At 40.7% G+C, this 26,247-nt stretch overlaps 1 protein-coding gene and 1 long non-coding RNA gene across 3 annotated transcripts in view; one reads left to right on the plus strand and one right to left on the minus strand.

Moving 5' to 3' along the window:
- The window catches only part of UNC5C (unc-5 netrin receptor C), a 401,385-nt gene that overhangs the window by 58,718 nt on the left and 316,420 nt on the right, over nt 1–26,247 (minus strand). For both annotated transcript variants that reach the window (XM_082391648.1, XM_082391647.1), the window contains exons 5-7: nt 9,909–10,089; nt 4,586–4,753; nt 1,614–1,778 (exon numbers count right to left, since the gene is read on the minus strand). In XM_082391648.1, the coding sequence (XP_082247774.1) occupies nt 1,614–1,778; nt 4,586–4,753; nt 9,909–10,089 (514 nt within the window). The remainder of the gene's footprint in view (nt 1–1,613; nt 1,779–4,585; nt 4,754–9,908; nt 10,090–26,247) is intronic.
- Nucleotides 10,083–19,892, plus strand: LOC309628622. Its single transcript, XR_014244592.1, has 2 exons — nt 10,083–15,960; nt 15,995–19,892. It is a non-coding gene; the product is annotated as an uncharacterized lncRNA (long non-coding RNA).

Here is a 26,247-nt window from a genome sequence, read left to right on the forward strand (position 1 = left end):
GACAAATGTCATAATTTATCATGTGTCATTTGTGTAACTAATAAAAGGCCCAATGTTCCATCTTGCAGCATTGTACTCCTTGTTAAATACGTTGCTTTAGGAATTTTAAAATATGCACAATAGAAACAGTAGGCATTAAATCACACAAAGTTGAAAAGTATAATATTGAGAAAGGGAGTGAGAGAGAGAGAGAGAAACTTCAAATATTGCTACTTTCAATCACATGAATCAATTTGTTCAGCACTAAAAGAATACTAAATTTTAAAAATGTTAAAAAATAACTTGTGTATGGTATGTTTTCATTTTAATCCTCAACTCAGACTAACACCAAGAGGAACAAGCCCTGGATCTCTGGATAAATGGTTAGTAAAAGAGCTGTATTCTTTTCATTCTGTGTTTCTGGTACAAACTTAGATGCACAGTAGTCGTTCCCAAATCACAACCAGAAGCTATGCTTTACACCCAGCTGCAGTCTGTTCTCAAAGAATACCATGTACCGTGGACAGAAAAGTAAGAGGCCCACTGGATTTTTATTCTGTATCAGCAATGTAATTGCCTATTTGTATTTTAAGTAAGGTTTCTTTTTAAAGGTCCCTGTGTGTATAGACTCTGAAAAGTAAACAGAATTTCATAAATGTGCCGAAAATAAAATATCTTATTCTTAAATGAGAAATACAAATACTTCCACACAAATACATTTGGTTGCTTATATTCCACAAGCAATCTGTAATGTGTTATAAGAAATGTCAACATTTGGCTGCCATTAGTTAAGATCCAAAGACAGGACACTGTTTGATCCATTCATCTGTTACAGGTGTGATTTCAGAACAATTCTTAGTACCTTAATTCATGGTCATAAAAGGGATGGTAAATTCTGTACATCTAAGGGCTCCTCAATAGAGGAGTGAGAGTCTGCAAATATGGAAATCAAACCACCATCTCATTAAGAAAATCTAAGGAAAAAAGCCATGAAAAATGTGGAATATTTAGCTTATAGCACCTATTATATTCCTGAGCCAATCTTCTACACCCATTTTTTAAAATTTATGTTTTATAAACATTAGTCCCTTTAGATAAACGTTATAATTTCTAATACAAACCCAGCATTTTCAAGGTGTTGTGAAGATGTTCCCACTAAACACTTGTAAACTGGTAAATCTACTTGCAGAAATAGTTCCTGTCCTTATACATATATTTTAAATTTCATGGACACTGGTTCAGTAACAGCCATGAATTAGAAGTAAAGAGCTTACTTTTTGGAAGTCACGTGACTCTATGAGGAGTTTAGGGTGCCCTTTTGTGCACTATAATAAAACTGAGTAGCACTTCCCTGCCCTGAAAAGAATGACAGCCCCTCCATGGAAACAACTAAATCCCCTTCTGCTCATGGGAAAGCAATACTGTGTGTGTCATGTGTTAACTGGATACAGTTATTATTCATTCTGGGTTCTGGGAGATTCATTTTTTTCCAATTTTGACAGAGACTCATGATATTGGTATAGTATTGCATTTCTGTTTAGGAAATTTTTAGTTTTTGATATTTCCTTCAAAGAAATCCAAATGGTTAAACCCCAGGCCTCCCCAGTGTCTGTCATTTGCTCAAACGGACTTACTCTGCATGCACAGACCATCCGTGCAGTTCTTGGACTGCAAGACGAGGCCGTCGCAGTCCTTGCCTCCGTTCTTGGGCGCTGGCGCCGTGCACTCCCTCCTGCGCCAGTGCGTGCACTCGGTCCCGCAAGTCGACCACTTGCTCCATGAGGTCCACCTGCCATCCACTGCCACACAAAAACCAGCATCGGGTCAAAGGCACAAGGAGCTTTTTGAGGGCAGAGAGGAGCAGAGCACAAGCAGAAAGAAAACACCACCAAACACTGAAGAAAACGCGCCCCCGAGGAACACTGCATTCATTTTAACTGCTGAAGTCCTGCATGCTCTACAGACACTGTGTGTGGGCTCTTCGAACCTCCCTTACGAGGTGTGTGACTATCTCTTCACTGACCAAGCAAACGGAAGCTTAACGGGACACACAGAAACCAAAGCTGTCACCAGGAGCTGCATAAACGTAAATCCTGGCGGTGACCCTTTTTCTATTAAAGGGGAAACTTCTGGATTTTGGATTGAAAATTAGGGAACCTCTTTTTGGATCCAAGATTCCTTCCTGCATAATGTAACGTGGGTAGTGCAAGTAAACCTCTGTGGGGTTCCGGAGAAGAGGTTGGTAGAGTGTGGAAGAAATCCATCCACCCATCCATCCATCCATCTACCCACCTACCTGCACCCCTCATCTACATCCTATACACTCTTTTTATTTTTTCATCCATGTTGCTTGATTCTAACATCTTCTGCAATGACTTCTTGAAAAGACTATATTATTTTCCATTTATTATTTGATGATTTCATTCCATTATTTGATGATATATGTTGCTATTTTTATTTTAAAAATAATATTTAAGCACATTCCTAATTTTTTCCTCTGATTCAGTCATTTAGAATAGATTCACTTTCTTCTTAATTTTTGTGCTTGACTTGTTAGTAAACTTCAGTGATAAAGAGCTAAGATATCTCTATTTTAAAAACACACAACTTAAATACTCTAGTACGTTCTTTAAAGGTTCTTACATAAATAAGAGGAAAATATTAAAATAAGAGTTAAATTTTTTAAAATTTCCCTGAAATACATAAATAATCATCTAGGATTCAATGTAAGACAATCGCAAACATCATTTATTGAACATGCAATGTACACGTGTTATACCTATATATTGACAGAAATTAGATCAATTTTAATAATCTACATAGTTTGGGAAATCTGTGTGATTTCATATTCAAATTATTGTGTAACTATATGTATTATGCATAATATGTATAGAGATATAAATATGCCCACATGAAAAAATGATGAAAGTATTAATATTTCAATTGTACAGTCAGCTATATAAGCAACTCCCAGCTATCTGAAGAAAAGACATTTGCTTTGACCTAGACCATCCCAAAGTACACACACAAACACACATTTCTATTTCAACTAAATGATCAGTGCATTCTAATTGTGGGAGTCAGTACGCAGACAAAATATAGGAGCGTACAAGAGAAAATACTGAAATTCTTAGCCTAGCTAAGTGTCAAAGTTTGTTCCATAAATAAAAGCTCTCAAAGGGTTCAGTGTGGGATACCGTTTTGATATTCGGAAATGAAAACAGGAATATAAAATTTATATTATGGTTTTCTCTCCAGTTCACTTCTCCAACCCATCTCTGAGAAAGTTCTACTAAAAGGATGAACCTGACAAAAGTTAGGCACAATAAAGGGAAGTAAGTAGTCTTTGTATCTAAATAATGAAAGTGACAATATAATAGCTACCCCAATGGAATACAATAAATTTATGCATTATTTCAAAATAATTTTAGTTTAATTTTTTTAATATATTGTATAATTGGACATTTTAGTGGGTTTTAGTTTTGGCAAATATTAACTTCAATTTACCAAAGGATAACAGTTTGGGACAACATGAGATAGCACAGAAAGATGTTCAGAGGCAAAGGGATGCAATCTTGCTATAGGTACCACTGCAAATAACTCAAAAATAGGTGACCAACATGTACAGATAATAGCTGACTGCACTGTATTTTCAAAATCCATTAGCTCACGTGTCACAAAGCTTAGACTTCCTTTTAATTCATTCCAGATGTTTTATTGGCCTTTGCCCAGAAACTGACACCAAATGTCCAGTACTTCACCTAAAACATTTTCTAAAATTCAGTTCCAATTAACTTCCATGGCTTTCTGGAGATCAAGGGTTGTTATCCTAAATGTGTGGCTTTCAATGCTGCTCAAATGCCTTGAATTACAGATCCTGCAATCTTGGCTCCAACAGTTTTGTTGAGTAATAGAGAGGGATTATGTTCATGTGTGTTTAATCTCTTGTTTTATAGTATTTTCTATGTTAGGGTAATAAAGTTAAGTACTCTTTTGGGGGAAAAGACTTGAGGTCCCAGCAATGTAAGCACTGAATGGGATGATGGATTTAAATAATGTTTACCACACACTCAGGTGAAGAATAAGGCTTTGTGGGATTTCCCTGGTGGTGCAGTGGTTAAGAATCCGCCTGCCAGTGCAGGTAACATGGGTTCGAGCCCTGGTCTGGGAAGATTCCCCATGCCGCGGAGCAACTAAGCCTGTGAGCCACAACTACTGAGCCTGCGCTCTAGAGCCCGTGAGCCACAACTACTGAGCCTGCGCTCTAGAGCCCGTGAGCCACAACTACTGAACCCCGGGCGCCGCAACTACTGAAGCCCGCGTGCTCTAGGGCCCACGTGCTGCAACTACTGAGCCCGTGTGCTGCAACTACTGAAGCTCGCATGCCTAGAGCCTGTGCTGTGCAACAAGAGAAGCCACCGCAATGAGAAGCCTGCGCACCACAACGAAGAGTAGCCCCCGCTCACTGCAACTAGAAAAAGCCCGTGAGCAGCAACGAAGACCCAACGCAGCCAAAAAAAAAAAGAATAAGGCTTTGTATATATACCCTAAAACTTATTTCTAGAATGGGAGGAGACATTTGGAATGAGAGCGCTGGTTTGCTTACCTGGGCATAACGTGGTGCAGGCTATTTTCTGCACACTCTGCCCTTCACAGAAGGCACCACCATTGAGTGGGGCTGGGTTGGTGCAGGTCCTTGTGCGCTTCTGATACCCTCGTCCACAGCGGCTGTTACACACAGACCACTCTGTCCAGGTAGACCAGCCACCGTTTACTGGAAAGAGATAAAAAATAAAATGTGAATTAAACATGTGTGCATACACACAGAGACACACAAACCACACACAACACATAAAAGTTGTATCCCAAGTGACCATAAAAAAATCAAAAACTTCAAAGCTATAGGAGACCCTGGATATCATTTCACACATATATACAATGGAATATTACTCAGGCATAAAAAGAAACGAAATTGAGTTATTTGTAGTGAGGTGGATGGACCTAGAGTCTGTCATACAGAGTGAAGTAAGTCAGAAAGAGAAAAACAAATACCGTATGCTAACACATATATATGGAATCTAAAAAAAAAAAAAAAAAAAAAAGAAAAGGCTGTGAAGAACCTAGGGGCAGGACAGGAATAGAATAAAAACGCAGATGTAGAGAATGGACTTGAGGACACGGGTAGGGGGAAGGGTAAGCTGGGACGAAGTGAGAGAGTGGCATGGACTTATACACACTACCAAATGTAAAATAGCTAGCTAGTGGAAGCAGCTGCATAGCACAGGGAGATCAGCTCGGTGCTTTGTGACCACCTAGAGGGGCGGGATAGGGAGGGTGGGAGGGAGACGCAAGATGGAGGAGATATGGGGATATATGTATATGTATAGCTGATTCACTTTGTTATAAAGCAGAAACTAACACACCATTGTAAAGCAATTATACTCCAATAAAGATGTTTAAAAAAAAATAAAATTGCATTGTAGAGCTGAAGAATCTAAGCACAGAGATAAATAAAATGAATTATCAACATCTATTTATCTATTCAGAAAATAGGACTGTGTTCTCCTCTCCTTAGCCAGTGTTATTTAAAAAAAAATCCCCTTACCTAGTAAAGCTCCAAAAATTACTTTTGGCAACTTACCTCAAATAATATATGTTTACATCCTTATACCAAGGCTGTGAGTGGCTACGAAGCATGGGAACTGATAAAATCATTTAGTCTTTTCTTAATAACAGATGACTGATTATTTTTCTTTAGCATATGTAAACTTTATAACCTTTTAAGGACTTTTAGTTAGTTTCATTAATAAGTGAATCTAGTTTTTAAAGAAGTCTTGATAGCTGGATTTTTAACTAATTGAGTATCTATTTGAATGAATTAGCGATTAGTTGATGTAACTGAAATGGACACCTATTTTGTGTATACAGGCCATTTACGGTGTTTGATGGAGCTGTCAGTATTTGTGCGATGATAAAACCTACTCCCTAACACTGTGTTCACTACCTCTGGAGATCTTGCTCTAGAAAATACTCTGACATACTTTTGTATTTCAATATATGAGTCTGTGAAATTATTTTAACTAAGCAGTTTCTAACAAAAAATATTTGCTGGTGGTAAAACACGGCACAACTAGTATATGTACCTGCTTCCTGATGGTGAAGAAGAGTGTTACTCAGATAACACAAGCCTTACATGTGAACATCATATGCCGATCATCTCCTTCTCTAGAAACTTATGCAACAGACAATAATCGTGAATGTGTTATACATACAGACATAGACTACTTTTCACTGGAGAGTTATTTTTTTATATAAAGATAAACTGAAATCAATTGTGATGTTCAATAATAGGAACATGGTAAACATGTATGTTTATGAGACTGACTCCTAGGCAGCTATTAAAAATGACTCTGTATACGTGCACCCTATGTTCATAGCAGCACTATTCACAATAGCCAAGGCATGGAAACAACCTGTCAATCGACAGGTGAATGGATAAAGAAGATGTACAGGGACTTCCCTGGTGGTCCAGTGGTAAAGAATCCACCTTCCAACGCAAGGGACGCGGGTTTGATCTCTCGTGGGGGAACTAAGACCTCACATGCCGTGGGACAGATAAGCCTGTGTGCTACAACTACTGAGCTTGTGCGCCTCAACGAGAGAGCCCGCGTGCTGCAAACTACAGAGTGCACGTGCTCTGGAGCCCGCTGAGAACTAGAGAGAGAAAAACCCACACGCCGCAACTAGAGAGAAGCCTGCACGCCGCAACAAAAGATCCCGCATGCCTCAACAAAGATCCCGTGTGGGGCTTCCCTGGTGGCGCAGTGGTTGAGAATCTGCCTGCCAATGCAGGGGACACGGGTTCGAGCCCTGGTCTGGGAGGATCCCACATGCCGCGGAGCAACTGGGCCCGTGAGCCACAATTGCTGAGCCTGCGCGTCTGGAGCCTGTGCTCCGCAGCAGGAGAGGCCGCGATAGTGAGAGGTCCACGCACCGCGATGATGAGTGGCCCCCGCTTGCCACAACTAGAGAAAGCCCTCGCACAGAAACGAAGACCCAACACAGCCAAAAATACATAAATTAATTAATTAATTAATTAAATTAAATTTAAAAAAAAAAAACAAGGTGCTATAGAAGCACTTTTAAAAAAAAAAAAGATCCCGTGTGCCGCAGCTAAGACCCGATGCAGCCAAAAAATAAATAAATAAAGGGGAAAAAAGGGCTAGCCATCACAGCCTTATTTTTAAAAAAAGACGTGGTACATATACACCATGGAATACTACTCAGCCATAGAAAAGGACAAAATAATGCCATGAGCAAGCAACATGGATGGACCTAGAGATTATCATACTAAGTGAAATGAGTCAGAAAGAGAAAAATAAATACAATATTACTTATAGGTGGAATCTAAAATATGACACAGATGAACCTATCTAAAACAGAAACAGAGAAAGGGACATAGAGAAGAGACTTATGGTTGCCAAGGGGGAGGGGGTGGGGGAGGGAGGGATTGGGAGTGTGGGGTTAGCAGATGCAAATTATATAGAGAATGGATAAACAACAAGGTCCTACTGTATAGAACAGGGAACTATATTCAATATCCTGTGAAAAACCATAATGGAAAAGAATATGAAAAAGAATGTGTATATATATATATATATATATATATGTATAACTGAGTCACTTTGCTGTACAGCAGTAATTAACACAACACTGTAATTTAATTATACTTCAATTAAAAAATAAATTTAAAAAAATGATGCTGTAGAAGTCTATTTAATAATACATGGATACTGCAACATTATGTTTTAAGTAAAAAATATATATTTAGAACCCTTATTTTAAAATCCTATTTATCCTAAGAAAATTCCAGTAGTATACATATCAATCTTTTTTAAAGCTACCTCTGGATGACAAAATGACAGGATTATAGGTATTTTTTTCTTTGAACGTTTTTCTGTGTTTCCCAAATTTTCTATAATGAATATATATTTGCAATCTAAAAATGATGCTAACAAAATTAAATATATACAACAGACTCTAAAATGAAATACTGGTTACATATATATGTTTTTCTGTGGACTATTAGTGAGTCCAACCTATGAGCCTTGGACAACTTATTTTACGAGGCCATGAAAAGGACAAGCAGATGTTTGACAGGTAGAGTTGCATTTAGCATTGCAAAAAGCAATTTAATCCACTCAACTTCACAAAACTCCAAATGTCATGGAATTGTCAGTATAAATTGCTTACCAACACACTGGCAAGCCAATATCATAAACTTTTAGAGAAAGACAGGTCTTGAAGATCCTAGGCTTATTCCCTCATTTTACAGAGAAGGAGATACGGGCTCCGAGCATTCTGTTTAAGTGACCAACTGAAGGTCAGTTGGTGATAGAACTAGGCCTAGCACATAAGACTCCTGACCCCTAGTCCCATGCTGTTTTCTAAACTCAAAATGCTTTAGTTACTTGTGCTTGATTCTTCCTAAAGACAATGTTCAGCTTGTGCTTATGGATACTGAAAGCATGCCATACATAGGAAAAGAGATCTGCATGTATATTAAACATCTTTGTAATACATCTATTTAGAGTCTGCCTTCATTAGTTATTTATGACTGGTACAAGCTGTGATGTGCCCCACTTCTCTTTTCCATTTCCAGTGCTGTTAATTAAGTCGTTCAGAGAGTTTAGAAAAAGACAAAGCGGGAAACGTTTCATTGTGACTTAAGGAAATTTAACTTCAGAGTATTCAGAGGATTTAAAAAAAATATTATGCATCTGTAATGAGAATGACAGTTTTAAAGCATCACTACATTCAGCCTTTCGAACACACCACAGTGGTTTCTGTTCTCATAACACCCTACAGCATGAGGACACATGCAGCCAAATGGCACTACTTGCAGGAAGCAAGGGCCATGAACCACGTACTCGTGGCTGTCCTTCCTTCCTAGTTCTTTAGACAAATCTCCTGGAGTGTCATTTAACACCGAAGCGGCCACGAAGAGCTTCCTTACATTCTAAGTGGTAGCCATGTCATTCCGCAGGTGGCAGAACCTCAAAATATTTCTCAGGGTCATTCAGTTTCCTCTGAGACAATAACTCATCAAGAATATGAAGACCTACTATGTATCTAACATTGTGAGAAATACATAAATTTATAGGGCTGTTCTCTTAGTCTACCAAGGAGCTTAAAAGCTTAGCTGGGGAGATGGAACGACTAGTGACATGATGAGAAAACCACTGAGTGCTAAAGCAGACAGGGAGATAAAGGCATCACGTGCTGCAGCAAAATTGGGGGCAGAATCATATAGTACTTCTGGAGAAATGATAGGCTTAGAGATGAGATGGATTAGAAAGGGCCAGAGAGTGGAAGAGCAGCTGTCTGAAGAACTCATCATGTTGAAACTTGCTACAGGGTTAGGATTAGGGCTGCGTGGCTACGGCAGCCCTTGTCTTCACTCTGGACGCCCCTGGCGGAGTGGAGAGCAAGTTCTAGGGAGTTAAGGTTGCGCTGAGGTGTTCGGAGAACATGTCAGCTCCCAGTGACCCGAGGTTTTGCAATCACTCTCCTGAGGCCCACAGGAAGAACAGCCGACTGCCTGAAGCATCTTCATCTTGGAACTCCCTCTACATCTCTGTAGTTCAGGCTATGGAGAGCAGGAGGGCCTAGGGAAGCAGGGAACCGCCCTGGTACTTGGGTAGATTTCCTTCACTTTCCTATAAACTGACTGACAAAGGACTAGGGATTTCTACGTCTAGTTTCTCTACGAGTATCAGGAAAGCAGTTACACCTGACCGGCCGCATGAGAAGCTGGAAGAGAGCAGCAAGGGGGATTGCAAAGGGGCCTCTTCACTTGGTATTTTAAGATTAAAATGAGAAACTGCAGTGTGACCTCAACTAGATTGAGACCCCAAGAGCTCACTCACCATAGACTATGACAGTTGCGGTTGTGCTTTTCCTCTTGGCGACGATGTTTTTGGCCACACAAGTATAGTTGGCAGTATCTGAGAGGCGGGCCTGCTTGATGATGAGGTTGTGATCAATAGTAATATAAAAATTCCGATCTTCAACAGGATCAATGATGTCTTCATTTTTCAACCATTCCACCTAAAGATGCACGAGAGAAACAGATAAATTCCCAGTATGGATCCCTTGATGGCTGTCTGTCCTAACTTTTGTTTTGCAGTGTGACTAACATTGGTCCACGCCATGAACTTCTGCAAACTGGAGGAAGTAACTTTCCGAGGTCACATTAAGTATCACTCACCTGCCAAACATGCTGATTCTGTCTGTACTACATTATTCTCAAATGTCAATGACCCGACTGGGAAATACAGTGTTCAAATTGTTTTCACTTTGCCCTCCAGGCAGGAATTGGGGATGTGCACTGCCAAGTTCAGAACCCAATCAAAAATAATAGGCTAAGCATTTCAGACTGAGCGCAAACCTTTTGCTATTTGATTTGTTTACTCTTGGCAACTTACCTGCTGCTTTTCAGCAAAGAATATAAGGACTATTAAAAAAGCTCAAAAGGCATCTTAGACATCGTGTACCTCTAATAAAACAACATTTGGATGATTTATGTGTAACATATGGATTAAATTCCCCTAAAAGTGTACTTACTTTAAAATATAGCAAACACATATTTAGAGATGTATCTAAGCCAAAATCTTGGGAGGAAAAAAAAAAGGTTTTCTACTAACTCTCAATATAATCTAAATAGCATATAAGTCATAGTCAAATCTCTCCTTTTGTCTATCTCTAGCATCAAATCTCTGGCTCATGGTTTGCTTCTGGAGAACCTGACCTAAGACATGACTGTTCAAAACTACTGAACTATTTTTCCTGTGCAAATATCAGTTTAGCAACAGCAATGTTATCCTTACAGAATGAAAGGAGGGAAATATATCTGTATAAGATGTCCTTATGAAGGATAAACTATTTCTTGTTCCATAAATTGCTTTTTTCCCCCTATGCACAGGTTTTTCCATAAAGCAAAACAACATTGATATTTACCACACTTAAACTTTCCTTTTGCATTAGTGTGGATACCCATACAAGTAACCTTTAGTGGTAGGGAGTCAATAGTATTGCCATTTTCAAAATCTTAAGGAGCTTCCCTTGCACCGCAAGAGGTCTGGAAATTAATCTCTAAATCTGTCAGTGGGCTGGATGTTACACAGCTCTAAATTACATCTAACACAGGGACTCTAAAACAATGCTTCCCTAATCCTTAGAAGAGAGGACAAAATCTAAAGGGAAAAATAAAATACAATCATCTGGAAATAAACATATGAGGATGTAGATAAGAGTAACTATTTGTAATGACATAAATTTTGAAATAGCTAAACAGTGTTGATATTTACACTAATGGAAGTGAGGAAGTGTGAAATCCATCTAAAATAGTGGAGTTTTAAAACATGCATTTTGTTTTCAATAAAGACAGCACATTCAGTCCTGTGCTTGGATATATTTGACGAGAGATGCACACTCACTTGACCTGGATTTTCTCAAACTTCGGCCCTACATGTGTGGTAATATGATCTTGCTACAAGTGCAGGAGGAAAGGCAGCAAGATTCAGACTATTAGAAAACTGCTTGAGGATAATTGAAAGCTGACGTTAATATCTTCTGAAGCTAATCTTTATACAGATTATCTTTGCCGTTCGAAAGAAAGCTTTCCACTTACAGAAGGTCCTGTTGGGCTCCCCTGATTTGTTCTTAGATCCCGTGTGTGTGTGTGTGTGTGTGTGTGTGTGTGTGTGTGTGTGTGTGTGTGTGTGTGTGTGTGTGTGTGTGTGTGTGTGTGTGTGTGTGTGTGTGTGTGCGCGCGTGCGTGTGTGTGTACGCACGCACAATTTTCTTTCAAGGACCCATACCTTCTACTTTGCTTTGTGAAGGACGGCCCTCAGGCTCCTAGATGTTTTGCTTCGAAGTACCTAGGGGTTCACAGCTCCCCCCCCCCCAACTTTCTCCTTTGCTGTGACCTCACAGGTGTGGAAACAAGCCCTGTGTCCAATCAGGTTGGAACCCGAGTTGTTACTCTCCAGAGTTGCCCGGCAGGGTGCGCGCTAAAGCTACCTCCTTGAGACATCTCCTAAACGTATACTTTCTGGGCTCCTTCTTTTCTCTCCTGCTTGCTCCACCCACTTACAAGACTCTCCTGGGAGCACTTCTGTAACAAACCATTTGCATTCAAACCTCTGCCTCGTGGTTTGCTTCTGGAGAACCTGATCTAAGTCAGGACTGTTCGAAACTATGGTTTCTTCTATGTACATAATAGTTAACAACAGTAACGCTATACTGATCGTAAATGACACAGAGAAATCCCAAGGGATACTGCAAACCACCTGTTTATTTGAAAAGTTTATTACGTGGAAGAAAAAAAGGATTCTGCACTGCTGGCAAAACATTTAAAAAGACTCGCGTGATTACTGGGTATATGATCTCTACTTTCTCATACGTGACTCCGTTATTTTCCTCAGGTGTCTCTCATCAACGTCGGAGCAGTGATTATGACCTGAGATTCGAGGACCCCTAGAAATGTTGAGGCAGTACCCCTGGACCCTGTGAGGGACATGGCCCTCCTCCCCTAATTCTGGCTTTCACCCAGGGAAGCTCTGCTTCGATTTATTCTCTACACTGGGCTTGCCTGTATGCCTTTGTTTGAAGAAACAATGACGTCTACAGAGAGAAGAGAGCTGTAGGAATGAAGAAAGGACCCAAGGACTCGGGCTTTTAGCAAGATGCCCCCCTCCCAGTTCCCTATGCCCCAGAACTCCCAGTCTTGTCACCAAGTCCTGTTTTGAGACCTGATCTCCAGGAGAAGCTCAGGTCTGGGCCACAGATCATCACTCACCTCCTGCACTAGAATCACCATCTTGCTCAGCACATCTCCATCACCCACCCTCCAAAACTTCTGAAACCCTTCCTCACTACCTTGGAACACTCCACCAACATCTTCCAAAATTTCAACCTCTGTTCAGATTGTTTTCTTCACTTTTCTCTAACTAAATCCTAGCTCTTCATGATGCTGCTCTTTCTTCTAGAGTCCTCTCAAGTGGGGGATGTTTGATTTCCCAAACCCAATATACCACGAGGCCTGGGGATTCAGTAACTGTCCTCCTTGATCCACACTGTCTGCTCTACCTTCGCATCCTTGCAGTGAAACGTGGCTGTGTAAAGCCATGTTGAGTGGCGTAATCTTACGTTCATGATGACAGAACTCAAGTGGGCCCTAAATTCTGCCAAAAGATGGTATGATATTTTCATCGTCTGTTCACTGTTCCACACTCCTAGACAGCTATTTCACACCTTCTCCTCTCTGCTTAAACACTATCTCCCCCGCTATCCTCACTTTCGGCCAGCGACCAAGATTTCCATGTCACGGAGAAAACTGACAATCTCCAGACATCTCCCAAAGCTCCCACCTACCACCCCTGTTCTGCACCCTCCTTCCTGTTACTAGGGCAGCTCTCTGCTCCTGTGTGTCACCTCTCACTTGTAGTCTGCACCCCATTCCTGTTCTCTTATTCAAGGGCAAGCCCCAGAAATTCTCCTCTCTCTCTTACATCATTAATTTCCCACTACACAGAATCATTTCCACCAGCGTACAGACATGTGGTTACTTTTCACAACTTAAAAGAAAATCCCTCCCCACTCACTTCTGCCTTTAGTCACCCCCACGTTCCTCTGCTCACCTTAAAAGACGCCGTGGAATACCTGTTTGTACATTCTCTCCATTTCCTGTCCTCTTCACCTCTACAGAATCCGCGCTAATTCACGCTGACCTCCACTGTCAGAACTGCTCTCTTTCAAAGGTACCAATTCCTTTCACCTTGTTAGCTGCACTGCTGAGGTTTCAGTACTTGACTTACTTGACTCAGCATTAGCATCTGAGCCCGTCGGTTTCTCCCTCCTCCTCGCCTGCTTTCTCCAGGCGGGGCACTTTCTTATTTTTGTCCCATCTCCCCCCATTACCCCACAGCTTCCTTGGGCTTAGGTCTGTTCTCCCTGGGTAGCTCTGTCCTTGGACCTCTTCTTTTTTCTATTTTCCATCCTTTCTTGGTGAGCTCATCCAGTCTCATGCAGATGACTCCTAAATTTATCTCCAGTCTAGACCCCGTCCTTGAACTTCAGACTCATATATCCAACTGCCTTCTTGCAACTCCACTGGGTTGTCTGATAACGACCTCCCGAACTGCCCTCCAAACCTGTTCCTCCCACAACCGTACCCGTCTCAGTTAAGGCCAACTCCATCCTTCTAGTGACTTAGACAGAAACCTCAGGCTTGGCCTTGACTCCTCTCTTCCTCTCCCCTTTGCTGATTTGATGTCAGAGCAGCATTATCAGAATCTAACCACTTCTTGTCCCCTCAGCACCACTCCCTTCCCCGAGCAGGTCACCATCATTTCTCTCCTGGATTACTGCAACAACTTTCTGTCTGTATCTTTACTTTTCCCCTTGGTCCTAACATCTACTCTCAACACAGCAGAGTGATCCTTAAGCCCTAAGTCAGATCACGCTACACCTCACCTCCAACCCTCCAGTGCCTCCCAATATCGCTCAGTGTCAACCCCCAAATCCTTACAAGGACCCACAAGGTCCTGCATCACCAGGAACCCTGACCTCCCTGAGATCACCTAGTTTGCTCTCTCCCTTTCTCTCATCTTTCTAGATGCGACTCCTTTGCTGGGTCTTACGCGCATCAGGGGCGCCCCTGCCTTGGGGATGTCGAGTCTGCTGGGGCGCCTGCCTGGAATAATCTCTCCCCCAATAAGTCTGCTCTCTTCCCTCCTTCAGGTCTTTACTCAGGCGTCCCCCTCTCAGTGAGCCACTTCCTAATCAGCCTTTAAAACTGCAACATCTCCCTCTGCGCATGCCTGCAATCTCTCACTCTCTTTTATCTTCTTCATCTCATGTAGCCTGTATTTTACTTGTTAGTTGTCTCCTCTACCAGGATGTAAGCTCCACGGATTTGGGTCTGTTTTTTGAACACTGTTATAGCCCCGTGGCCTGGAATGGGCAGATAGTAGGTGCTTAATTAGTATTTGCTAAATGTATGAACAAAACAACACATGTAGTAGGGTCAAGTCTGTTCTACATGTTCTTAGGTCTCCATAAAGTTGGTGCTTTAACTGTCAAATTTAATAATGAATATATATGGTGAGAGCAATTTTAAACATCCCTTCTAGCTAAGTTCTGCTGGAGATTAAGAACACAAATCTCCACTGCCTAAGATCAAATCCTACAGAGCTGGCCTGGCCTCCAAATGGACTCATTGGAGAAATCATGACATAGAAGAGGGCCTCTGGAATGATGCTAGGAGACCTCCAGTATTTCACTGCCATTTATAAGTATGAGTCTGAAGTGTCCAGTGGCCAACATGTTTTAACTAAGGCATCTTTGAAAATGGAACTCTCTCTAGCCCACATTATACCTGTATGTCTGCTGCAGAATTTTAAGGTGTTTGAGAGTAATTATTGCGGAATTTCATCTAGTAAGCACAGAATCTAGGTGATCACAGTAAACCTGAGACTGTAACACAGCTTCCCAAGAACTTTCAATTTCAATAAACAAACATGCACCTTGTTATTTCAATTCCATTCCGCAAACACTGAGTACGTACTATGTACTATGCATCATGTCAAGTGTTGGGGGATAAAGGGAAAAATCAGATAAGTGCTTCCCTGTGGCATTTGCTACATAAGAAGACAAACCTATAAACTAGTAATTACAATGTGACAGAGAAACAACAGACATGTGCAAGGATGGAAGCAAATCGGGGTTCAAATTACGTGAGGAGAGGACATCTGAGAAGGAGACATCTGAACCAGTTTCTCAAGGATGGAGTTAAGCTTGTTGGGAAGGCAAAGGAAAGCGTGGGATGAAGGACGAAGAGGATATTTCAGGAAGAGGAGGCAGCAGGTGCTTCACACAGGCTTGAATCCTCTTGGGAAGCCTGAGCACTGGACAGTGGTCTTCGCTGCACAGCCAGGGGAGGCGGAACAAGGATGGAGAAGCTGCTTTCAGGAAATCACTGAGGGACTCCCATGCTGTGATCCACTGAAAGGTTTAAAGAGAAGAGGCATTACGATGCTTTGCTGTAAGAATGACTATTTTAGGGGGCAGTGTGGATTACCAGAGAGGCACAGTGGAAGCTGGAAACCAGTTAAAAAGGCCACTGTCGTAGTCCTGGTGAAAGACCATGAAGGCTGAATTAAGGAAGGACCAAGGGGACTGGGGAGAAAAGAATGGATACAGAAAGTCATTTGAAGGGGCAAGGGATATGGCAGAAGAGTTGCCTGTATGTTGGAAGGAGGGTGCAAGACAAAACCATCTCGTTTCTGGCGTGGGGACCTGTGTGTAGATCAGGGATAAAGGAGGCAGACAAGATTTAAGGGCTGAAAGGATAATGATGAGTCGATTTGGCTGATCTTACAAGGAATCCAGATAGTACAGCATGATTCTCCACAACAGCTAAATTGCTCAAAATTCTCCAGTTATTTCCATGAAAAGGGTGATGTTTTTCCTCTAAAGTTTTGAAATACAAAAATAACAACAATAAAACCCTCATTACTTCTGCTTCTCTTAGATCATAGCACTAAGAACAGAACACAGATATTGATTAAAAGGATAAAACAACATTTATTCCCATTTTGGTTAATTAAATACTCAGGAGAGGATGTATGGGAGGGAAAACAATGTGTGAGAATAATTCTGTTTATTGTGTAAAGGGTTGTCTGAATCAGCAAGATAAATCAATATAAAAGCCTGACAGATTTATTCTTTTATTAAAAATATATATCCTGGGCTTCCCTGGTGGCGCGGTGGTTGAGAATCTGCCTGCCAATGCAGCGGACTCGGGTTCGAGCCCTGGTCTGGGAAGATCCCACATGCCGCGGAGCAACTGGGCCCGTGAGCCACAACTACTGAGCCTGCGCGTCTGGAGCCTGTGCTCCGCAACAAGAGAGGCCGCGACAGTGAGAGGCCCACGCACCGCGATGAAGAGTGGCCCCCGCTTGCCGCAACTAGAGAAAGCCCTCGCACAGAAATGAAGACCCAACACAGCCAAAAATTAAAAAAAAAAAAAATATATATATATATATATATCCTTTTCATGCAGTATCTCCAGAACTCAACACCATTAAATAAAGCGACACTCTTCCATTTGAAGTAACTTTACAGTGAGTCTCCTTACATAAACTGTATGTAAAATCCCAAGAAACAATACAGTACCTTTTGTAGTGCTAGAAATTAATTGTATTGAGTATTGAAGTATTTAATTATACTTTTGCAATGCTACTTATTTGTAAGCTAATCTTGGTTAATCAGGAGTCAGTACTTGGGTGTGGCCTCTGAATTCTGTTCATATTTTGTTCATTTCAGTGCTTCTTGTTGACTTCACCCTGAGACTTGGCTTCTTCTCACCCCTCCCATTTAGCAAACCATTTGATTTATACAAGGGAGAAGTCTTTCTAAGTTAGAAGTTATTTTTAGCTATGTCTAAAACATTCAAAAAGAGAGAAAAATAGGTTGAAGTTCAGAAAACAATAAAAGGCTTCACCCATAAACCATAACTTGTCAGGGTTGCAGCGAGGCAAAGCACTGTTTCTGTCCTTGTGGCTCAGTAACTGTGGTCTTTTCAATAATTTGGAGCATATTTGAAGTAATTTACTCAAGTGTTTATGAAAACATAGGATTTTGTTAACAGGTAATAAAAATAATTATGAGGAAATGTTAGGACATCCTGTTTGCACATTTGGTTGCTGTTTGGTATTGATTATCCCATTGTGTGCCACTGAGAATCTTACTGTAAGAAGCAGTTCCTGCAGTACCAGATAAGAGAGCTGCTCTCAGGCCAGACTGCCTGGGTTCAAAACCCATTTCTGTGCCTCTCTTGGGCAAATTTCTTCTATGTGCCCCAGAGTCCTCACTTATAACATGAGGATAATTATAAAACTGATTCCATAAGGTTTTTGAGGATCAAATGAGTTAATACACAAATTACTTAGTGCTTGGCATATAGTCAATATTCTTAAATTATTATTAATATTACATTAAGAATATCCTACAGGAGTTGGGACAAAATCCAAACAACTCTACAAAAAAACAGAGAAGTGGCATTCATCTAAAAACAAAAAGGAAAGGAGAGATCACAATGGTGGCGTAGGAGGATGTGGGGTTCCCCTCCCCCCATGAACACATCAAAAACACACCTACATGTGGAGCAATTCTCACTGAAAACAAACTGGAGACTGGCAGAAAGACTCCTGTACCGCCAAGGCTCTAAGAAAGATCCTCACAGAATCGAGTAAGAAGGGAAGAGAAACACGATCAGGTCAGGACCTGTGCCCCTGGAAGGGGACACAGAGAAAAAGGGAGATTACAAGGAGAAAGATCTGCCCTAGGGAGTGGGCAGTTCAAGCCACATATTGGGTGCCCCAGCCCTGGGGTCCAACAGTGGGAAGACAAGTCCCCTTAGCTGGTTTGAAAACAAGTGGGGCAAACAAGAGGGCTGTAAGGAACCTAAACTCTGCTTGTGAAGACTGTGCATGTGCTTCCTTACTCCCAGAAACAAGGCAGAAGAAGCAGATTGAAACTGCCTGGGCCTCGGCCAGTCTCCTGCGACTGCCCCAGCACATGCCACAGTCTGAGCCAAGCACCTGCTCTGGCTCCTCCTGCCCCACGGCACAGCTCCACACTAGGAGGAGTGCCGCAGTGGCCGAGGGGAGCGCACAGTTGGGAAAGACAGAGCTGACTGGGACCCAGAACGCATCTGAATGGGGCGAGGGCAGCCACTGCTGGTGCTTGCAGAGGCAGCACACGGGGAGCGCACAGCCCTGCATGGGGCTGGAGCCACCATAGCCTGTGCCCCAACCACACCAAGTGCCCACTTCTCTTGCTCCAGCACTGCTCCCCAATGGGGTGAGGGTGCAGGTGCTGGGAGGGGAGAGAGCAGAGGCTTAGAGGAAATGGAACCAGCTGGGAACTGACCCTCAAGGTTTCTGCTCCAGCAACTTGGGACCTGCCTCTGCCCCTAACAGGGTGATGTGGGCCACTGAGCAGAGGAGAAACCCCAGCTCACACCTGGCTCTGGCTCTAGCACCTCCATCTCAGCCCCACCTCCTACAAAGTGAAAGCTGCCATACCCTCAGGGAAGATGTGAGTCATAATCATGCCAGATCCAGCTCTTCCACCAAAGCCACTGAGCACAAACATACTGTATAGGGATGCTCCCATACAAGAACACTACTTCAAAACCAGAATAGGTAATTGTCTCACCTAATACCATAGAGACAGAGAAAGTTAAGCAAAATGAGAAGACAGAGAAATTTGTTTCAAATGAAAGAATAAGAGAAAAACCCTGGAAAAGCAAGCAATGAAACAGATAAATAATTTATCAGATAAAGCGTTCAAAGCGTTGGTAATGAGAATGCTAACTGAATTAGGGAAAATAACAGATGAACACAATGAGAATTTTAACAAAGAACTAGAAAATAAAGAAGAACCAGTCAGAACGTAAGAATACAATAACTGAAATGAAAAACACACTACAAGGAATTAACAGCAGACTAAGTGATACAGAAGAATGCATAAGTGATCTAGAAGACAGAATGGAAATCACCCAATCAGAAGAGAAAAAAAAAATTTAAATGAAAGTAGTTTAACAGACCTTTGAGACAACAAGTGTAACAATACAAGAATTATAGGGGGCCCAGAAGGTGAGGAGAGATAGAAAAGGACTGAAAATGCATTTGATGAAATTATTGCTGAACACTTCCTGAACCTGAAGAAGGAAACAGATATTCAGATACAGACAAACCCAAACAGACCCACACCAAGACATGTCATAATTAAAATGGCAAGAGTTAAAGAGAGTTCGAAAGGCAGCAAGACAAAAAAAAGAATCATATACAAGGGAACCTCCACAAGGCTATTAGCTGATTTTCCTGCAGAAACATTGCAGGCCAAAAGGGTGTGGCATGATATATTTAAAGTTCTGAAAGAGAAAAACCTCCAACTTAGGATACACTATCCAACAAGATTATAATTCAGAATTGAAGGAGAGGTAAAGAACTTCTCAGAAAGCAAGAACTAAGGAGTTCATCAGTGCTAAACCTATCCTAAAAGAAATGTTAAAGGGTCAGTGAAAAGACTACAACAATTAGTAAGAATCTAAAGGAAAAGAAAAATCCCATGAGTAAAAGCAAATATATAGTAAAGGCTATGGATCAACCACTCAAATAAGCTAGTACGAAGACTAAAGAACAAAAAATTTTAAATCCAGTATAACTACAACAGACACTGAAGAAACAAACATAAAGATGTAAAATATGACATCAAAAACATGACATGTGAGGGAGAGGAATAAAAAAATGTAGACATTTTGGAATGGTTTTGAACTTAAATGACTACTATTTTAAAAGAAGTAGGGGCTTCCCTGGTGGCACAGTGGTTGAGAATCCGCCTGCCAATGCAAGGGACATGGGTTCGAGCCCTGGTCTGGGAAGATCCCACATGCCACGGAACAACTAGGCCCATGAGCCACAATTACTGAGCCTGCGCGTCTGGAGCCTGTGCTCCGCAGCAGGAGAGGCCGCGATAGTGAGAGGCCCGCGCACCGCGATGAAGAGTGGCCCCCGCTTGCCACAACTAGAGAAAGCCCTCACACAGAAACGAAGACCCAACACAGCCAAAAATAAATTAATTAATTAATTAAAAGAAGTAGATATAGTTATAGGTCAACATATATGGACCACATGGTTACCACAAATCAAAACCTACAATACACAAAAGCCAGAGAGAAAGGAACACCAGCATACCAATAAAAAAAAATCATCAAACCACAAGAGAAGAAACTAAAAGAGAAGAACAGAGAAGAACTACAAAAACAACCAGAAAAGAAGTAACAAGGGTACAGAGACAAAACGGTGGAGTAGAAGGACATGAGCTCCCCTCTTCTTACAAAAACACCAAAATTACAACTAACTGCTGAACAACCATTGACAAAAAAATGCTGGAACCTACCAAAAAAGATACCCTACATCCAAAGACAAAGAAGAAGCCACAAGACAGTAGGAGGAGGGGCACAATTGTGATAAAATCAAATCCGATACCTACTGAGTGGGTGACCAACAAACTGGAAGATAATTATACCACAGAAATTCTCCCACAGGAGTGAAAGTTCTGAGCTCCACATCAGGTTCCCCAGCCTTGGGGTCTGGTAACAGGAAGAGGAGTCCCCAGGGAATCTGGCTTTGAGGTTACCAGGGTTTCATCACAGAAATTCCACAGGACTGGGGGAAACGGAAACTCCACTATTGGAGGCCGCAAATAAGGTCTCGTGTGCACTAGGACTCAGGGTAAAAAGCAGTGACCTCATATGAGACTGGGCCAGATCTACCTGCTAGTATTGGAGGGTCTCCTGTGGACGGGGGGGGGCGACTATGGCTCACTGAGGGGACAAAGACACAGGTAGCGGTAGTTCTGGGATGTACTCATTGGCGTGAGCCTTCCTGGAGGCTGCCATTTTCTTGCCAGGACCTGACCCCACTCAACAGCATGTGGGCTCCAGTGCTGGGATGCCTCAGGCCAAATGGCTGAAAGGCTGGCAACACATTCCCATCTATCAGCAGGTGGGCTGCTTAGAGTCTTCCTGAGCACACAGATGTCCCCTAAACACACCCCTCAACATGGCCCAGACAAGACCCAGCTCCACCCACAACTGGGGGGGAAAGAGTCCTTCCCACCAGGAAACCTGCACAAGCCTCTTGGACAGCCTCATTCACCAGAGGGCAGAGAGAAGAAGCAAGGACAACTACAATCATGCAGCCTGTGGAACGGAAACTGCAATCACAGAAAGTTAGACAAAATGAGATAGCAGAGGATTATGTGCCAGATGAAGGAACAAGATAAAACCCCAGAAGAACAACTAAGTGAAGTGGAGATAGGCAATCTACCTGAAAAAGAATTCAGAGTAATGATAGTTAAGGTGATCCAAGATCTCAGAAAAGAATGGAGACACAGACAAGGAAGATACAAGAAATGTTTAACAAAGACCCAGAAGAAGTAAAGAACAAACATAGATGAACTATACAATAACTGAAATGAAAAATACACTGGAAGGAATCAACAGCAAAATAACTGAGGAACGATAAGTGAGCTGGAAGACAGAAAAGTAGAAATCACTGCCACAGAACAGAATAAAGAAAAAAGAATGAAAAGAAATGATGACAATCTAAGAGACCTCTGGGACAAAAATAAATGCACCAACATTCAAATATGGGGGTCCCATAAGAAGAGAGAGAGAAAGAACCTGAGAAAATATTTGAAGAGATAATAACCTGAAAACTTCCCTAACATGGGAAAGGAAACAATCACCAAAGTCCAGGAAGCACAGAGTCCCAGGTAGGATAAACCCAAAGAGGAACACACCGAGACACACAGTAATTAAATTGATAAAAAATAAAGACAAAGAAAAAAATTAAAAGCAACAAGGAAAAAGCAACAAATAACATACAAGGGAACTTCCACAAGGTTATCAGCTGATTTCTCAGTAGAAGTCTGCAGGCCAGAAAGGAGTGGCATGATATATTTAAAGTGATGAAAGGGAAGAACCTACAACCAAGAATACTCTACCTATCAAGGCTCTCATTCTGATTCGACAGAGAAATCAAAAACTTTACAGACAAGCAAAAGCTAAGAGAATTCAGTACCACCAGACCAGCTTTGCAACAAATGCTAAAGGAACTTCTCTAGGAGGAATAGAAAAGGCCCCATCTATAAACAAGAAAATTACGAATGGAAAAGCTCACCAGTAAAGACAAACAGTAAAGGTAGGAAATCATCCACACACAAATATGATATCAAAACCAGCAATTGTGAGAAAGAGGGCACAAATGCAGGATACTAGAAATGCATTTGAAATTAAAAGAACAGCAACTTAAAACAATCTTATTTATATACACACTGCTAAAGCATAACCTCATGGTAACCACAAACCAAAAATCTACAATAGATACACACACACAAAAGAAAAAGTAATCCAAACACAACACTAAAGTCAGTCATCAAATCACAAGAGAACAAAAGAGGAAGGAAAGGAAAAAAAAAACTTACAAAAACAAATCCAAAACAATTAACAAAATGGCAATAAGAACATACATATCAATAACTACCTCAAATATAAATGGATTAAATGCTCCAACCAAAAGACACAGATTGGCTGAATGGATACAAAAATAAGACCCATATACATGATGTCTACAAGAGACCCACTTCGGACCGAGGAACACATACAGACTGAAAATAAGGGGATGGAAAAAGATGTACCATGCAAATGGAAATCAGAAGAAAGCTGGAGCAGAAATACTCATATCACAAAATAGACTACAAAATAAAGACTGTTACAAGAGATAAAGAAAGACACTACATAATAATCAAGGGATCAATCCAAGAAGATATAACAATTGTAAACATACATGCACCCAACATAGGAGCACCTCAATATATAAGGCAAATACAAACAGCCATAAAAGAAGAAATCGAAAGTAACACAATTATAGCTAAGAATTTAACACCCCACTTTAATCAATGGATAGATCATCCAGACAGAAAATCTATAAGAAAACATAGGCCTTAAATGACACATTAGACGAGACAGACTTAAGTGATACTTATAGAGCATTCCATCCGAAAGCAGCAGAATACACATTCTTCTCAAGTACATGGAACATCCTCCAGGATGATCACATGCTGGGCCATGAAGTGAACCTCGGTAAATTTAAGATAATTGAAATCATACTGAGTATCTTTTCCAAACACAACACTATGAGATTAGAAATCACCTACAAGAAAAAAAAAAAAAACTGTAAAACACACAAACACATGGAGACTACAAAATATGCTACTGAACAACCAATAGATCACTGAAGAAATCAAAGAGGAAATCAAAAAATACCTAGAGACAAATGAAAACGAAAGCACAATGATCCAAAACCTATGGGACACGGCAAAAGCAGGTCTAACAGAGAAGTTTATAGCAATACAATCTTACTTCAGGAAACAAGAAAAATCACAAAGAACCTATCCTCACACCTAAAGCAACCAGAGAAAGAAGAACAAACAAAACCCAAAGTGAGTAGAAGGAATGAAAGCATAAAAATCAGAGCAGAAATAAATGGAAATAGAAATGAAGAAAACAATAGAAAAGATCAATGAATCTAAAAACTGGTTCTTTGAAAAGATAAACAAAATTGAAAAACCTTTAGCCAGACTCATCAAGAAAAAAAGGAAGAGGACTCAGATCAATAAAATTGGAAACGAAAACAGAGAAGCTACAACGGACACCACAGAAATACAAAGGATCATAAGAGACTACCACAAGCAACTATATGCCAATTAAATGGACAAATTGGAAGAGACAGACAAATTCTTAGATAGGTACAATCTCCCAAGACTGAACCAAGAATAAACAGAAAATACAAACAGACCTATGACAAATACTGAAATTGAAACTGTGATTTAAAAACTTCCAACAAACAAAAGTCCAGGACCAGATAGCTTCACAGGTGAATTCTATCAAACATTTTGAGAAGAGTTAACACCTATCCTTCTGAAACTATTCCAAAAAATCGCAGACAAAGGAACACTCAGAAACTCATTCTATGAGCCTACAATCACCCTGATACCAAAACCAGACAAAAATATCACACGCAAAAAAGAAAATTACAGGCCAATATCACTGATCAACATAGACACAAAAATCCTCAACAAAGTACTAGCAATCCAAATCCAACAATACTTTAAAAGGATCATACACCATGATCAAGTGGGATTTATCCCAGGGATGCAAGGAGTTTTCATTATCCCCAAATCAATCACTGTGACACAACACATCAACAAACTGAAGAATGAAAACCATATGATCATCTCAATAGATGAAGAAAAAGCTTTTGACAAAACCCAACACCCAATTATGATAAAAACTGTCTAGAAAGTGGGCACAGAGAGAACATACCTCAACATAATAAAGGGTATATATGACAAACCTACAGCTAACATCATACTCAATGGTGAAAATGTAAAAGCATTTCCTCTAAGATCAAGAACAAAACAAGGATGTCCACGCTTGCCACCTTTATTCAACATAGTACTGGACGTTCTAGCCACAGCAATCAGAAAAGAAAAAGAAATAAAAGGAATCCAAACTAGAAAAGAAAAAGAAAAACTGTCATTGTTTGCAGATGACATAATACTACACATAAAAACCCTAAAGACGCTACCAGAAAACTACTAGAGCTCATCAATGAATTTGGTAAAGTTGCAGGTTACAAAATTAATACACAGAAATCTGTTGCATTTCTATACACTAACAACAAAAGATCAGAAAGAGAAATTCAAGAAACTATCCCATTTACCATCACATCAAAAAGAATAAAATACTTAGGAATCAACTTACCTCATGAGACAAACTGTACTCCAAAAACTATAGGACACTGATGAAAGGAATCAAAGGCAACACAAACAAATGGAAAGATATAACATGTTCTTGGATTGGAAGAATCAATATTGTCAAAATGATTATATTGCCCAAGGCAATCTAGAGATTTAATGCAATCCCTATCAACTTACCAATGACATTCTTCACAGAACTAGAACAAAAAAAATCTTAAAACTCGGATGAAGACACAAAAGACCCCAAATAGCCAAAGCAATCTTGAGAAAGAAAAATGGAGCTGGAGGAATCAGGCTCCCTGACTTCAGACTATATATACTACAAAGCTACAGTCATCAAAATAGTATGGTACTAACACAAAAACAGAAATATAGATGAATGGAACAGGATAGAAAGTCCAGAGATAAACCCATGCACGTATGCTCAATTAATCTATGACAAAGGAGGCAAAACTATATAATGGAGGAAAGACATACTCTTCAACAAATGATGCTGGGAAAACTGGACACCTGCATGTAACAAAAAAGGAAATCAGAAAACTCTTAAACACCATACATAAAAATAAACTCAAAATGGATTAAAGACCTAAATGTAAGACTGGATACTAAAAAAAACTCTTAGAGGAAAACATAGGCAGAACACTCTGACATAAATCACAGAAAGATCTTTATAGGTACATCTCCTGGAGCAATGGAAATAAAACCAAAAATAAACAAATGGGACCTAATTAAACTGAAAATCTTTTGCACAGCAAAGAAAAACATAAACAAAACAAAAAGACAACCCACAGAATGAACTAGAACAAA

Source organism: Balaenoptera borealis, assembly GCF_965194805.1.
Source record: "Balaenoptera borealis genome assembly, chromosome: 4".
In the NCBI taxonomy this organism is placed as follows: Eukaryota; Metazoa; Chordata; class Mammalia; order Artiodactyla; family Balaenopteridae; genus Balaenoptera; species Balaenoptera borealis.